The sequence below is a fragment of the Aquarana catesbeiana genome, linkage group LG01 (assembly GCF_042186555.1).
Source record: "Aquarana catesbeiana isolate 2022-GZ linkage group LG01, ASM4218655v1, whole genome shotgun sequence".
Lineage (NCBI taxonomy): Eukaryota > Metazoa > Chordata > Amphibia > Anura > Ranidae > Aquarana > Aquarana catesbeiana.
In genome coordinates this window covers 492,164,263-492,180,929 of record NC_133324.1, presented here as the reverse complement: position 1 = coordinate 492,180,929, position 16,667 = coordinate 492,164,263, and the positions used below count along the sequence as shown (strand labels likewise).

The 16,667-nt window shown below is 38.3% G+C and overlaps 1 protein-coding gene across 3 annotated transcripts in view; it reads left to right on the top strand.

The window, feature by feature from the left end:
- Nucleotides 1–15,000, top strand: part of LOC141102909 (transcription factor Jun-like) — a 47,789-nt gene extending 32,789 nt beyond the window's left edge. For all 3 annotated transcript variants that reach the window (XM_073591963.1, XM_073591952.1, XM_073591958.1), the window contains one exon: nucleotides 308–15,000. In XM_073591963.1, coding sequence (XP_073448064.1) covers nucleotides 562–1,983 — 1,422 coding nt within the window. In that variant the 5' untranslated portion in view covers nucleotides 308–561 and the 3' untranslated portion in view covers nucleotides 1,984–15,000. The remainder of the gene's footprint in view (nucleotides 1–307) is intronic.
- Nucleotides 15,001–16,667: the final 1,667 nt, after the last annotated feature.

Genomic DNA, 16,667 nt, shown 5'->3' with positions numbered 1-16,667 from the left:
TTTTTGCTGGCTAGCTTAAAAGTGTGCCAGAAACCTTTTGTGGTGTTGTGTTTTACACTTGAGCAAACACACATCCAATTTTGTATGTACAGCAGCTATGCACATTTTTGCAATGTTGTCATCTGCCTTTATGCTATTATAAATATAAAATATTAGTAGCTAAGAAGCTATCAGATTCTATTCAATTCTAAACTCTTGCCTTCCTGGGAGCATCTGCATGCTACCATGTTAATAACATTCTGCTTTGTGTTGACACTTTATTCTTGTATACACTGCAGATAATACAGTCTATATTTCTCTTTCATAGGTTGTTCCAGATAATCAAAGGATCAGCTTCTGGAGTCACTCATTTGTATGCCATTGCTAACGTTATTCATTACGGAGTATCTTGTTTTGCAAGGTTTCCTCTGTTGCAGTTGCAATCCACCATTTCCTTATCTTTGAACAGCTACTGGATTGTAAATGGATATTGAGTCAGGAAAGTAAAAAAATAACAAAGTATTGTTGCAAAATATAATTTCTACATTACTAAAAGCCTCCTGCCTATAAGGAGGTAAAAGAATGATGATGACCAGCACTACCGCCGACCATGTAAAAATGGAGCCCCCATTTTATCATGAGGATACTCTAAATTTGCAAGATTTTGCCCAGATTTCAGGATACAGTGGAAGTTCTCCTGGGGAGCCCCCGACAAATCACCAAACTAGTGGACCAGAAACTGCTGTCCCCTATACTCCAGAACATAAATTGATGAGTGCTAACATAATAATTCAGGCTACACACCTAAAAAAGAAAGGCCTGGGTGTGGTTGCAGCAGCTTCAGTTCCCCCACCTGTCATCCCTGATGGTTTCTCTGAGGTCATAACTCGAGGCACTGATGCACTAAAATTAATGCAAACTGGGAGCGGTAGACTATCCGATTCTGCCGGGGGCAGTCGTGAAGTTGTGGTTGGGAATAACCTCAGTCCAGTACCAGCTTCTGAAGGTGGTGCCATAGTGGTGGCAGCTGGCAACAGTACAGCTAGCAATAACACCGGTAACACTGGAACCGATGTGTCTCTACTTCCCTCAGCTTCTTCTGCTGCATTGAGTTTACTTAAACTTTCTCCACCAGAACTAGAGCACCTTTTAATTCAAGCTGCCGGCTCTGGCCTAACAGCTACATTTAGCAACAATGCCAGTCTTGCTCCTAATGCCCTTTCACAGCAGGGTACAACTGTGCCAGCTACCGCAGTTCCACATCCCTTTCTGTACCGCAACCAACAAATGATCACACAAGAGCAAGAGGGCTTTGCAGATGGCTTTGTTAAAGCATTAGCAGACCTACACAAACAAAATCAGCTCCTGGGAGCACCAATTTCTCCATCTGCTCTTGCCACATGTTCCCCACCTTACCCATCTCGCTCATTGCACCCAGCTGGAGAAGTGCCAGTCTACACCAATCTTAGCAACTTCAACCCTACAGCAGCTACCACGCAGCTTAGTCCTCCACTCCCACAGCCACCTCCTCCTGCATCCTATACTGGTAATTCTGCCAGTGCCACACCCACAGTACAACTTCACTTTCCTGGACTCAATCGCTTACATACAGTAAGAGGTCCTCTGGATGAACCACAAACAGTACCTGATGTATCACAGTCTGGGGCTTCTGCAGCTGGCGGCGGTGATGCAACCACACCACCTTCACTTTCACCAATCGACCTAGAGACTCAAGAGAGGATCAAAGCAGAAAGGAAAAGGTTGAGAAACCGAATTGCTGCCTCTAAGTGCCGGAAGAGGAAACTAGAACGTATTGCACGTCTTGAAGAGAAAGTTAAAATGCTAAAGTCTCAGAACTCTGACTTAGCCTCTACTGCCAGTCTCCTGAGGGAGCAAGTGTCTCAGCTCAAGCATAAAGTCATGAGCCATGTCACTAATGGCTGCCAGATAGCTGTGGCCAAGGCTTCACCTGGTTCAAAAGCTGATGACAGCTCAAGCTGCTGAAAAAGTTAAGGAGAAATTTTTTTTTAAAAAATATCCTACCAATGCCAGAGATATACTCAAGCAGTAACAGCGGAGCTAGTCTTGTGAAGAGTGGGTTACAGTATTTCCTTAATCTGGATAACTTGCCTTGTTCTATTTTTGTTTCTTTTCCCAAGGCAGGCTGATTGAGATGAAAAATGGGGTCACTAGCAAGTGAAGTCATTTTGATGGAATACTAGAATTGCACACAGCAGATGCACATGCCTTACGACAAGGCTTTATGTTGATTATCCTCTGGTCTGCAACCTCAAGGGCTGCTAAAGAGTTGTCATCAAGTTTACCGTGTACTGAATGATTTTATTTTTCTTCTAGCATGGAATTTTACAAGAAAAAGTAGACCTACAATCTGTTGCAAGGGTATGTTTGCGATAAGCAGCAAACTAATCAAAGGATTACAATTTTTCAATAATACAGAGTGACATTAAACCTGTAAGAATGAGCTTAGACAACCCCAACCCCACCCAGACTTTAACCTGCTGGACCTGTTTGGATGTGTTTCTTTACAAACAGAGCAACTCTAAACTCTATACAAGAATAAAAAGGGATATAAATAAGGTTTATTAGGGCGATCAATAAGCCATTTCTTGTTGGTTTTTGAAAAACAATATCAAGTCCACTTCTTTGAAGCCTGGGTTTGACTGGAAAAGTGGAATGTAAATGGAGTTCTTGCTTATGCAAACTTAACTTTATTGTGCAGTGCCACAACGTTTTTGTTAGGTTCAAATCAGCTATATGATAGAGCAGGTATTTTGAAAAAAGCGGCGTGTGTTACCAGAGAAATTCACTTTTAAGAACTGCCTGGTTTTGTAGTGCAGTGAATTTTTTGATTATGTTTTAATTTTCTTTTAAAGCATTCATTTGAAAATGGTTAACATGCACTCTAAACTTTTGGTTGCACAAATGTAAAAAAGCCTTACCAATATTCTGCAAAATCCTCACATCTGTGAGTCTATAACGAAGATATGGTATATAGGTCATTGGAAAATAATAATTTGACTCATGACAATAGTAACATTGAACCCCATTTCAGGCAAATGTATATCATACCTTCACTGATACCAGCAGATAAGAGTAATAAAAAGTTTGGCAAAAAGTAAGACCATGACATGCCATGAAATAAAAAAAAAATGGACTGGGTGTATGTAATTATGATTTAAATGCATGTCTGGATGGTTAAATAGAGATAAGTGCTAATGCACTTATACAACAAAGAGAAACCAGATATTTTTTTCAAGCATAATAATGAATGCTTTTCAGAAATGAATTTGAAAGTTATTGGAATAATAGATAGCGCTTAGACTGAAACCTATATTTTATTTATTGCGGTCAGTCCTAAGCAAGACACTGAGTATTTTTTGGTCTTAAGCTTTCTGGATATTGCACTAAATGTATTTTGTATACTTAAGTGATGTGTATTACTTGCCAATCAATTTATTTAATGTTTATTTAATTTAGAAAACAGGGGACCATATTGTTATTTTTCTGTCTGTGAGTAAAATGTGGGTTTAAGCACATGAGTTTGAGATCAAAATTCTATTTTAAAGTACTGAAAGAACGTTTGTGATATAAATGTTTACTTCTAAAATGTATGCAGACAGATTCTAGTATTTGTGCAAGTGCACATGACACAAACCTATGCTTTAATCCAGAATGCATAGATCAGTTAAATAAAACAGGGATTTTTAAAATGTGGGTCAGGCCAAAGAACATCCATTGCAGCACCATTCCATTTTATTGAGCATTCTAGAAATTCTAGATTCCTGTAGTTTTTTATATGGTATATTTTCTCATATTTTAATTAATTTATAGACGGTAGTATTTAAAACACATTAGTATAATTCCTACCCAGAAAATGTTAGGTTCCCCTGACCTACAACTATTTATCTGGAATAGTTTTAAACACTCTGAAATTGGATATGTTTCCATGCTATATATTTATTTTCTAAATATAAATGTCATTGTATTTTTGCTAGAATGGAAATGTGTGTATATATAAAGCTGTCTGGACATTGCACATTGTATTCGATTTGCAATTGAGACGTAAATGCCCATAGAATGAGAGGGAAAAGCTTGTGTATTAAGAAACATAGCTTTGAGTTCCCTTAGCTTATTCCAACTGCCTTTTGATTTATTTTCCTTTTATGCTGTGGGCATTGAAATTCTATTTATTTATTGAAACTTCGACTTTTTTGGGTTTAAGTCGAGACCTCTATTTTTGTAATAAATTTGTTTTAATAGGCTAACTTTATAAGAGAGGAACAAGTGGTACCTCTTTTTGCCTCTGGTACCTCTTGTAATGTGTACATTCCAGTTTGCTGTGCAGTACTGTATGTCCTTTAGATTACATAGCAGTACTTTAAAAAAAGGTGAAAGGTTAAGGGCTCACAACTCTTTTTGATCACACTTTGTTTCATTGTAGGCATTTGGGGGAAAATAAATGTGTATTTATTGGAGAAGATGTGATGACATTTCTTGCAGTCATCATTTGAAATTAAAATTGCCAACATATTAGTTCCCTTCTTTGGGAGGTTTGCTGTTGTGAGCTAGGATATTGTGTAATTGTGATATATGTACTATGCTACACAAACAAAGGGAAGTTAGACATGTTTTGTGTTCTTTCATGATACATGGGTTCTTTTTCGCACAATGGTGTTATGAAAGAAAAGTTTGTGTATTCAATGTTGTGTATGTATGTGCGTGTGTTTTTTAATGGAAATATACAGTGGCTTGTGATGCTTTCTATACTCCTCCCTGGCTCACTCTATGTTTACCTATAGTGTCATTTTGTTATCTCTTAAATTTGGTGAGTAAAAGCAATCTGTTATGTAGTAGATGTTAAGAACTATTTTGGCACTTGTGTTGTGCTTGAGATCACTCGTTGAGCTTGTACACCTCTTACCACGCTTTTTAGTAGTAACACACTTTAAAGAGCAGTAGTATTTTGATTTCTTTACAAGTTGCTGTTTCACTCCTAATTATATTCTCTATTGTAATAGTAGTAGTGGTGGATTCTGGAGGATCATATACAAGCGTTTGTGTGATTTGTATGAGACAAAGTGGTCTGTCATACTGTCAGGGCAGTACAATCATGTGTTGATAATTAAAGGAATTTAGCCATTGTATGTCTGTCTCGTAACCTTTTTAAGAGAACCATAAAAAAAAAGGAAAGTTACGTTTCTGTTGTGTGTAGCTTGTCTGACAGCTGCTGAGTGGACTCATGGGGTCAGTGCCACATTTCTGCATATTTTTCCTAGGCAATGATAATGGCATTGCTTATGCAGATCTCTGTTTATGGGAAGCCCAAGCCAAATTATTATCCCTCTTCAGATATCCTCTTTAATGAGAACTCCACCAAAGTTTTTGAAGTGGACAGTTGTGTGAGAGAACAAAAAAATGATTTTCCTGTTCCTCTAGTCACAATTGATATGTCAGTTACCAAGCACTTCAGCTTTCAGCCTTCTGTGCCTATAGAGGATGAGCAGCTTTTAAGCTGGCCATAGACGGTTAGTTTTTGTTTGTTCAGCGAGCAGGCTGAAAGAAAAAAAAAAAAAACTAGCAGTTTCCTCCATCCACACAAATAAGGTGGAAGAAGGAATCTCCACCTGCCGAGACCCTGTATTCTGACAGCGTGAACTGCCACTGTCAGAATACAATGATCAGTGGCTACAGCTGCTGGTTGAGAAGTTTCCCAGGATAACCCTTCAACAGAAGTCGATCAAAAAATGTACTTCTGTCACGCAGGTATTGCCACACACTGATCAAAATTCAGCCAGTCCTTGTTGAGCTGTTCGAAGGTTGATCAGTGTTTAGCCAGCTTTAATATGTTTGTTTGCCTCAGATTTGTCATTGGTGGGATTTTGTTTTCCACTAGCTTCAGGATATATGAGAAAGTTGCAGCTTTTTAACAGATGTCAATACCTACTAAAGGAAAATTAACTAAAACTTTAGGCTTTAGATAAATGGCTAGTCTATTAGAAGCAGAAAAATGTTTTGAATAGTTGCCAGGGCATTGAATGTACAGTTGGCTGCGTTTATCTCTTAGGGACTCTCATGTTGGGGAAGGGGGGGAGGTGGCAGGAAACATTGGAGCCCAAAGCTATATAGGAGATCTATGGGACAAAGGCAGAGAAATGTTCCCAGTTTCTATGGCTACCTTGGGTATTGCAAAAAAAAATAAATAACAGGCTACAGAAGAAATTAGAATTCAGACAAGATTTTGCACTCTTAAGCCTCCAATTTCAAATTTTTATTACATTGGTGTATTTATTTTTTGTATGCATATATTTACATTGTATGTCCTTTAAGAAACTACAGATCCAAAGTTTCATGCATGCAATAGTTATGTACAACTATTTTTTTGCAACTTAAGTGTACCCCTGTAGTAACTTAAGCTCGTCATAGATGGATTGAAATTTGGTCGGTTCAGTATAGACAAGCTGAATTTTGATCCGTCTGTGACTATTCCTGCTCGACAAAAGTCAATCTAAGGATCAATTTTTGTCAAATGGGATGTTGGAAATTTTAATTCTATCCACAGCTGCAGCCACTTGGAGGAGTCCTCACTGCTAGAAAACAATAGTACAGCAGAAAGGATTCCTCCATCTGCTTTGCTTGTGTTGATGGGGGGAATTGGGGAGTCTATTTTGTTTTTTGTTTTTTTTTTATCAGTCCTGTGACTGAAAAAAACAACCCATCTATGGCCAGCTCTAGGACCATAGTCAGACCCCTTCTCTGGGTAGCAGGTGCCTAGATATATTTACAGCCTCTTTGCAGAATGCCCCAGTTGCCTAAAACCTGAGTTCTCTCTTAAGAAAACTGAACTGGTGTATGGTTGTAGAGTTCTCTTGCTCCTTCCAAATACCTATGCCTATAAGCCATTGACACTACCTGTCACATTCCTGGCAAATAGGCACGGCACGTGGGAAGGGATATGGCTGCTAATTGCTTTTTAAAGCACCCTGGCTACTGGGTCACTTTAGTAAGAAGATAAAAAAAAATGTGTACAGACACACAAAGATACCTGCTACCCAAAGAAGAGCTATGTTTGGTTACTTTTTCCTTTTTGTTTAAAAGCAAGGTTCTCAAATGTATAATGAAATCCTATTAGCAGGACAAATTTTGTAGATTTACTTTCAGGGACTCAGACAACTTGACCACTGATCCACATAATTGTTAGATTTGTCTGTGTTCTTGCAGGGAGAATTGCAGAACACGCAGAGAAAGAGGCATGTTATGCCCCGTACAGACGATCAGACTTTCCGACAACAAAACCGTGGAATTTTGTTCGAAGGTTGTTGGCTCCAACTTGTCTTGCATACACACGGCCACGCAAATGTTGGCTAACAATTACGAACGTGGGAACGTGGTGACGTACAAAATGTACGACTAGCCGAGAAAAAGGACGTTCAATAGGCAGTGCGGCTTCTTCTGCTTGATTCCGAGCATGCGTGAACTTTTGTGCGTCGGACTTGTATACACACGATCGGAAATTCCGACAACAAAGTTTTGTTGGCGGAAAATTTGAGAACCTGCTAGCCAACATTTGTTGGCGGAAAGTCCGACAACAAATTTTCGATGGAGCATACACACGGTCGGACTTTTAGCCAACAAGCTCACATCCAACATTTGTTGGCGGAAAATCCAATAGTGTGTACGGGGCATTAGAGTCTTATTTGCAAGTGAATTAAAGATAGCCAAACCCAATAACAAAAATGTAATATACTGAAGCTTAGCAGTCATAAATGTGGTGTCTCAAACCAGCATAGAAGTTCTAAATCTTTTCTCGGTACATAAAAGGTAACGTAGAACAGGTCAAAAAGCATCTATTTTAAAGATGACATTAGGCTAATACATATTGAGCTCATATTTAACACAGGTAGTTTTAATTCTATTTGCCTAATTTAAATAGTTTATTTTCTATAAGCAGGGCTTATAGGTGTCACAATTTATTTACAATGATTTCTGCCTGAATAAAAACTGAACCTGCACCACGAAAATTTTAAGCGATGGGGGTTAAGGCAAACTGTAATGCCCCTGAATTGAGTGCCCATGCACACCAGCACATTTTAAAGATGCATAATTTATAATATACATTTTTGCACATTTTTTTTTCAGGTGACTTTCACGCTCAGTTCACATTGGTGCGATGCGGGAAACCCTACAAATACCACTGCGGGTTCCCGCATCGCACCTGACTCGCAGGCAATTCACACTGCCTTTATGCGAACCGCTGGGATTGTCAATACAAAGTTAATGACACCCCCAGATCGGTTCCCATATCGCAGTGCGAAATGTCAATTTGGACAGGAATCGGATCGCATGGGTGTGAACACATGCGATGTCAGACAGCGCACCAATGTGAACCAAGCCTCAATGAATTTAGGTTTAGATTTTTTCCTGGGAAAATCGATTGACAAAACATCTACCTGTTTTGCATCACACTACCATACTGCAGAGACCTGCCACTACCTTCTCTACCAATCAGCCAATGAGTGAATGTTGTGTATTGAAAAATATTTGTTCCTTTTTTTGGAACAATCCATCACCACTTGCACAGAGATTTTAGAACAAGCTAAAAAAAAATCTGTGTGTAATAGGCACTTCTGACTTAGATTTGCACATATCACCTTCCATTTACCCCTATATGCCATGTTTACAGGGGTTTTGCACCCCGGGTTTTTACTTTTTTCATATTTATGCTAAAGTACATAAAACCACACATGAAATGTGTTTATAGTGTCAGTGTTTGATGTGCTTTTGACAATTAATACGTTTGAGAACAGCTCTAGAAGAAAACATTTAATTACCGTAATTGAAATTAACATCCTGAAACAATCTTGTCAGTTGTATTTCCGAAACAATCTTTTCTTGTTGCCGCCAAGGGTACGGTTATAACTCTCCCAAACAATTGGACTGCTGTAGGGCCCAGAAGGTAATAGATTTTATCTACAGTTGCATTATCCTAATATATATGACAAAGGCTTTTAAGAATCTCTACAATTGCTGTATCGCCAAAGGAATTGCTTTCAATATATTGATTAGAATAGGGTATTCCTTAATGATTTTGCCAAAGGACCCAATCACACACAGTTTACAACCTTGGTGGGGACAGTCTACTGATCCACACATATGTTTGCTATAAATCTAAATAGTTTCTTTTATTCATATGGTATGATACTAGATATTTGATATTGGATTAAAGATGCATGCATTCATCATCTTTGTGACCCCTTAGCTTACAAGCATGTTTTTTTTGTAGTCTGTGAGGAAACCGACAAAATGAAATGTATCGCTTTATTATACGGTCTCTAGCACTAGCATCTTTACCATGTCTAAAGAAAATTACATTTTTCGATAAGAAGTCATGAGACACTTGTTGTCACTGCGGTAAGTACCATTTTGGTAGTCTCTAGGTACCGTACTGTACATGAGTTCTGGACATATCAGAAAATATTTGACAGGTTTTTTGTTTTTTTCAACCAATATGGATAGTGCTTATAAATTATTTCCACATAAATAAGTATGTGAGGCGTGGCTTATCTCTGTTTAAAGCAGCCCAATGCAAACCGTGCAAGTGAGGATTGAATGGTATAGCAGTTAGAGTAAGCATCCAGCACTTGTTCTTCTGCTTAGGTCCACATTGTCTTGTAGTCCACATCACTGTGTGACTGTGAGGTGGCCAGGAACAAGTTAACACTGAGCAGCATTTCCAATTCTTCGACCCAACTATGGATGATACTTTTAGTGTCACCCATCATTTAGAAACAGGAGTGGGTTGGATTAAACTCTGGAAGAACAGTGTGTGTTTAGGCACTGTCACTTGAATGGCACTGCTCTGGTGCCATGAGGAATCGTAATCTAAAAGGTACATTTTCTTCTTACTGGTTGCTCTTTCACATTAAATTGCAGTGATTGATCCCTGTTAGACAGCCGAGTTTTCAATTTTTTAAGTATAGGTCCTATTTAATCAATAGAAATCAATGGCAATGACCCCACAATTGTATGGCCTGCCAGACCAAATTGATGTTGGTTGGTAAAAATGTGTTGTGCTTGTTCTTTGTCTCTGTTTCCCAGATTGCAACGTGATTGCATTTGAATTTAGCTTGTAAAACAATTTTGTTCCTATATAGATAACTTTTTATGGTTTTTGATGTACCCGAACCATGACAGGACATTGTTTAATTGCACATTTCCAAGGTATAATGCCATACATATCATAGTGGGAAAGAAAAGGAAATTAGGGATATAGACCTGAATGGTTAGCAGCTAGATATTCAAAATCCAACATCAAGATTCAAATGCTAGTTGGCATAAGCCAACTAATCCACTTACCACCCTCAGGGATACCACTTTTAATGCTGAAGAGGGTTATGGGTTGATATTTCCTGCTTAATTGACCCAATTGCAGTAATAGTTATCTGATTTCCCTATTAGGGAAGTGATGTCATACAAGTTATGTGCCATTGTGCTGTGCCCGGCATGAACTAGTAAGTGGCCCTTTTAATCACTTTAACCACTTGTTGACCGCTGCACGCCGAAAAAACGTCGGCACAATGGCAGCAGTGGGCAAATGGGCGTACCTGTACGTCCCCTTTAATTAGTGGGCGCTCTGCGGGACCTGCGGACTCTATGTCCTCCTGTTTCCCGGCGATCGCGTCGCAGAGCGCGTAAACAAGGCATTTCCCCGTTCTGCCTTGTGACATGACACAGTTCTGCTCCCTGTCATCGGGAGCAGTGATCGCTGTCATGTCAGTGATAGCCCATCCCCCCCACAGTTAGAATCACTCTCTAGGACTCACTTAACCCCTTCATCGCCCCCTAGTGGTTAACCCCTTCCCTGCCAGTGTCATTTACACAGTAATCAGTGCATTTTTTTTTAGCAATGATCGCTGTATAAATGACAATGGTCCCAAAATAGTGTCAAACGTGTCCGATGTGTCTGCCATGATGTTGCAGTCACGATAAAAATCGCAGATCGCTGCCATTACTAATAAAAAAAAAAATTAATAATAAAAATGCCAAAAAAAAAAGATTTTGTAGATGCTACAACTTTTGCGCAAACCAATCAATATACGCTTATTGCGATTTTTTTTTTTTTTTTTACCAAAAATATGTAGAAGAATACGTATCGGCCTAAACTGAGGGAGAAAAAATGTTTTTATATATTTTTGGGGGATATTTATTATAGCAAAAAGTAAAAAAAATTGTTTTTTTTTCAAAATTGTCGCTCTTTTTTTTGTTTATAGCGCAAAAAATAAAAATCGCAGAGGTGATCAAATACCCAAATACCACTAAAAGAAAGCTCTATTTGTGGGAAAAAAAGGACGTCAATTTTGTTTGGGTGCAACGTCACACGACCGCGCAATTGTCAGTTAAAGTGACGCAGTGCCGATTAGCAAATAGTGCTCTGGTCAGGAAGGGGGTAAAATCTTCCGGGGCTGAAGCGGTTAAACAGTACATCGAGTCAATCAATTAGCCAAAAAAAGTGAATTGCTGATTTTCACACAACTGAAAATATACCGCTGGATTCACAGTTTTGAAGCACAGAAATTGATTCACTCATCCCTGCAGTTTTGTATAAACTTGTAATTTAATTTTTCCAGACCCTTACAATTAACTTTTTTTTTTTTTTTTATGTTCATATCCAATTTAAGAAAAGAAAAAAACATAATCTGGTTAAGGGAACACAGTTTTCACAGCTGGAGTAGAAATATACAATTCCAGGAAGAAATTAGGTCACAAATTCTCTAAGCATTACCCGCATTTGAGTACTGGATTCTTGGCAGTAATCAAAAGAGTTTAAATATTTTGAGTATGGACATTTACCCATTTTCATAAATCTGTCAGGGATTATAAACAATGAGTATATACTGTATAATGTGTCAATCCCTATATTGTTCTCAGAATGTCACCTTACCTGGACCATAACAGCTGGATCACAGCCAGCTGAAAGAACAGCACAAAATCTATAAAAAAGGGATGTTGGGTAGCTGTATCAGTTCCTCTTTCCCCAAGACTCAGAGAGGAGTTGGAGCAATACTTTTAGCAATTAAAACATAGATTAGCTTCTTTTTTTTTTTTTTTTTTCTTAATTCAAAGAGTCAATACCCGACGTTTAAAATAAAAGTGTAATTTGGATTCAACTGTTTACAATATGATACTGTTTGGAGGAATTTTCTTACATCGATGGTTAAGCAACACTTAGTATGCAACATATTTGGATGATATATATTATGTTCCTGTTAAACTAATAGCAGTTTAATGAATCTCTTGTCTGGAAACACATTTTGAAAAAAGTTCTGAGATACAGAAAAAAGATAAATATAACTTCTTGGCGCCATCAGACACAAACTTTGATAGGAATTCTTTGCTATGTTGAAGCCTATGTCACATGGGTGGTATGCATATTACATTTGATAAATAGGGACTTATTTGATAAATGGGGAATTCTTTTTTTTTTTTTGGCATGCAGTATTCCAGATTACTCCTCCCATGTCAGATCATATTTTAGCAAAGTTACTGTAAATCAAATTTAACTCAGGTGTATGGTGGAAACATTTGTTAAAGGGGTGCCATTTACCAACACTATTGCCGTGTACACATGAGCGGACTTTTCAACAGCAAAGGTCCGACAGAACGAATCTGCCAGACAATTTGATTGTGTGTGGGCTTCATCGGACCTTTGCTGTCGAAAAATCAGACAGACTTTAGATTTAGAACATGTTTCAAATCTTTCCGACGGACTCGAGTCCGGTTGAAAAATCCATTCGTCTGTATACTAGTCCGATGGACAAAAAAGGACACAAGGGCAGCTATTGGCTACTGACTATGAACTTCCTTAATCTAGTCCCTTCATACGTCATCACGTTCAAACCAACGGACTTTCGAACGGACTTTAGTCCGTTCGTTTGTGGTCAAGTCCAGTCATTCGAAAGTCCGTAGTAACTCCGTCGAAAGTCCGTTGGAAAGACCGTCGGACCTTTTGATGCTGAAAAGTCCGCTCGTGTGTACGCGGCATTAGAAATATGAGAACAAGCTTATACAATCCAATCAATTTCTATTCAGTCTCGCAGGCCCCTATATTACATAGTTTTTAGGAGATGTAAAGGAGATTATACAATCAGATTGCATAGTGCAGGGCCTTCACTTCCTTTTCCAGATATTCAACAAGAAGTTAAGCGGAATTCTCCAAAAATTAGGGGAATTCCAGCTTAGACAGTGTTCCCCAAAACAGGTGTACCCCTCGGAAGATTTACCCTTACCTTTTGTTATGGAGACAACTCTAAAATTTTGGATTTCCCCTCACTTTGTTTCTCTGTGATACCCCAGCACGGATAGAGGGGAGAATCTCCCCAGTAGGGACGCAGACAGCAATAAAAACCTGATATAGCAACTAACCCTTCCTCTTTCTATGTAAAACAAGCAAACAAAAAAAAAAAGATCAGTTTGTCTAGAGGTACATTTTAAAGAGCAGCAGATGGAGGGGATATAGCTGCAGTTAAGTAGAAAACATCACAAGGTCTGCATTAAGACATGCATATTTAGAACAATGCTGGTAGGACCAGGGTCAGTTTAAGTGAATTATGAAAAGCTTAACTTATTTAGAGAACCTTTGTTTCCATTAATTCCAGACAAAAGATCCTAAACACGTATTTGGGCATTTTGCGGTTGATTTACTAAAGGCTTATGTGCTGTTCAATTTGGAAGGGAATGTTCACTTTGCAAGGGAATCTTTCCTTAGCCTAGTGAATGTGGTCGATATTCACTTTGCAAAGAATGCACAATAACGTGCAAGGATGTGCTTGCACATGATTGGATGATGGAAGTCACCAAAGCTTCACCTCATTCACTAAGCTAAGGGAAAATTCCCATGCAAAGTGAACAGCCTGTTTAGCTTTAGTAAATCAAAACCTTTGTTTTTGCATTCCAAATTCAAAATGAAGTTTATGGTATATTTGTGTTTTTAGAGTGAATGAATTTGTATTATAATTTTAACATTGGTAAGCTGTAAAATACACCAGCATTCTAACAATAGCTTTGTGATGTTTCAGAGAAATCTTAGTTCATGGTACTCTAATGCCCTGTACACACGATAGGATTTTCCGATGGAAAATGTGTGATAGGGCCTTGTTCTTGGAAATTCCGACAGTGTGTAGGCTCCATCACACATTTTTCATAGGAATTTCCGACACACAAAGTTTGAGAGCGTGTGTACACAAATCCGACGCACAAAGTGCCACGCATGCTCAGAATAAATTAAGAGACGAAAGCTATTGGCTACTGCCCCGTTTATAGTCCCGACGTACGTGTTTTACGTCTCCGCGTTCAGGACGATCAGATTTTCCGACAACTTTGTGTGACCATGTGTATGCAAGACAAGTTTGAGCCAACATCCGTCGGAAAAAATCCATGGATTTTGTTGTCGGGATGTCCGATCAATGTCCGACCGTGTGTACAGGGCATTACACATTAGATGGTTATTATCAAAGTTGGATATTTATTGGGGGGGGGGGTTGAGAATTGGTTGGAAATTCCAGGCAAATGCTTTTCTGTAGTGCAAGCAGATACACAACTTTGCATCCTAGTTGGATATTTGTAAAAGTATAAAAAATATTTTGTGATGGTTAGCCAACTTTTGATGATCACCCTCATCCAGTGTATATATGACTACCTTTAAGGATTTGTGATCTGTCTCTCAGGCACCAAAAAAAAATAGACTGTAAGCTCCTGTGAGCAGGGAAACCGTGCCTAAACAATTCCATATACAGCAAAAAATGCGCACAACATACAAAAATATATAGTTTTTATGAAATATGTTTACCATTTGAATACATATTATAACTTTGAACAAATATGGAGAATTCCAGCATTTGCTTTTCAAGATTGTTAACCCATCTCAGCAGCTGTTTATTTGACTTCAAACTGTGGGGTGTGGTTATTGCTGTCTGTTCTGAAGTGAAAATAAATATGTCACCACTCTTGCGTTTTTCTACTCATTACATTGAGCATTCCATTTTCTATATGTCCTTATGTTGAACATTGACATTGTCTTAAAAGATAACAACACTTTGTAAATAAAATATGTTGGTTTTAATCTATACAAACAGTATAAAGTCTTGTAGACAAACAGTTAATGCCTACATGTTTCACAGGATTATCGCATCTTCAGGAGTATTTATAGAAGAAGCTGTAATCCTGCGAAACATGTAGCGAAGAACTGGCTAATTATTGTCAAGATTACATCATCTGATTGAGGGCACTATAAGTCTCATTATCACATAGCAGTCCAGTTTTGAGAGAGTCATAATAGGATTTTTATTTTTTTTTAGGCATGAACTGTTTGTCTACAATATTTTATACTGTTTGTATAGATTAAAACCTATATATTTAATTTACAAAGTGTTGCTATGTCTATGGTGGTACCATGAAAGTCCATTCTGCCTCAACCACACTTTTTAGTATATAGTATTTTGAAACGCAGGTAACTTTTTATGTACAACCACTTTTTAGCACAATAATGCTACATCTCCAACTGTTTTTTAGAGATTTCCTTTGCTTCCTTTTGTATCAACAAACTTTCCAAATTATTATTCATATTCTTGTATTTCATTTGGAGTATGGGCCCCCTTTTCACATACAAGAAGTTATGAAACAGGAATGATGGGATTCAGAAAAGAGGTTGTTGCATAGATATATCAATATGTTTGATCATATGATCCAGTTACTGTGATAGATAGAAAATTCCATGAAAACTGCCTGCTCTGGTTTTGTCAGTTGGATATATGCATGCTGTCTCTTTGATACATCATGAATAACTGAAAGTGAAAGCAAGGCAAAGCATAGTGCATTCCTTTTTGAACAAATATTTTAAAGGAAACCTTTTTAATAAAAATATGGGGGTTTCTATTGTGACCTCCTCCTTAAAATGTTAGTTGACTGACACTCCTGTTTACCCTCTGGCTTGAAATAATTTTTAGGGCTCTTTTACACAGTCATTAAAAATAGGCAGTTGGATCACATTTTTAATGCTTCCTGAACGCCTATCAATGCCACTCAAAAAATTGTTACAATAGGGAACGGATGGAGGCGTTCACACTGCAGTGTTAGCATTGCTAAGAGGCAAAAATAATGCTGCCTGCAAAGTTTAGCAACCATTGGCCCTTTGCAACTGCCTCCATTTACTTCTTTTGAAACACACCACAACCACACCTTAATAGCGCCTATGGCGCTTACAGTGCATGTACAGTGCGGTCGCAAAGCATCAAATATGGGGGCTTCCATTGTGACCTCCTCCTGAACATTTTAGTTGACTGACACTTCTGTTGACCCACTGGCTTCAAATAATTTTTACGGCTCTTTTACACAGTCATTGGATCGCATTTTTAATGCTTCCTGAACGCCGCATCAATACCACTCTAAATTGTTACAATAGGGAGCGGATGGAGGTGTTCACACTGCAGTGTTAGCTTTGCTGCGAGGCAAAAATAATGCTGCCTGCAGAGTTTAGCAAGCGTTGGTGCTTTGCAACTGCCTCCATTTACTTCTATTGAAACGCACCACAACCACATCTTAAATGCGCCTATGGCGTTTACAGTGCCTGTACAGTGCAGTTGCAAAGCGTCAAAAGTGATTATGTCCCATTTTAG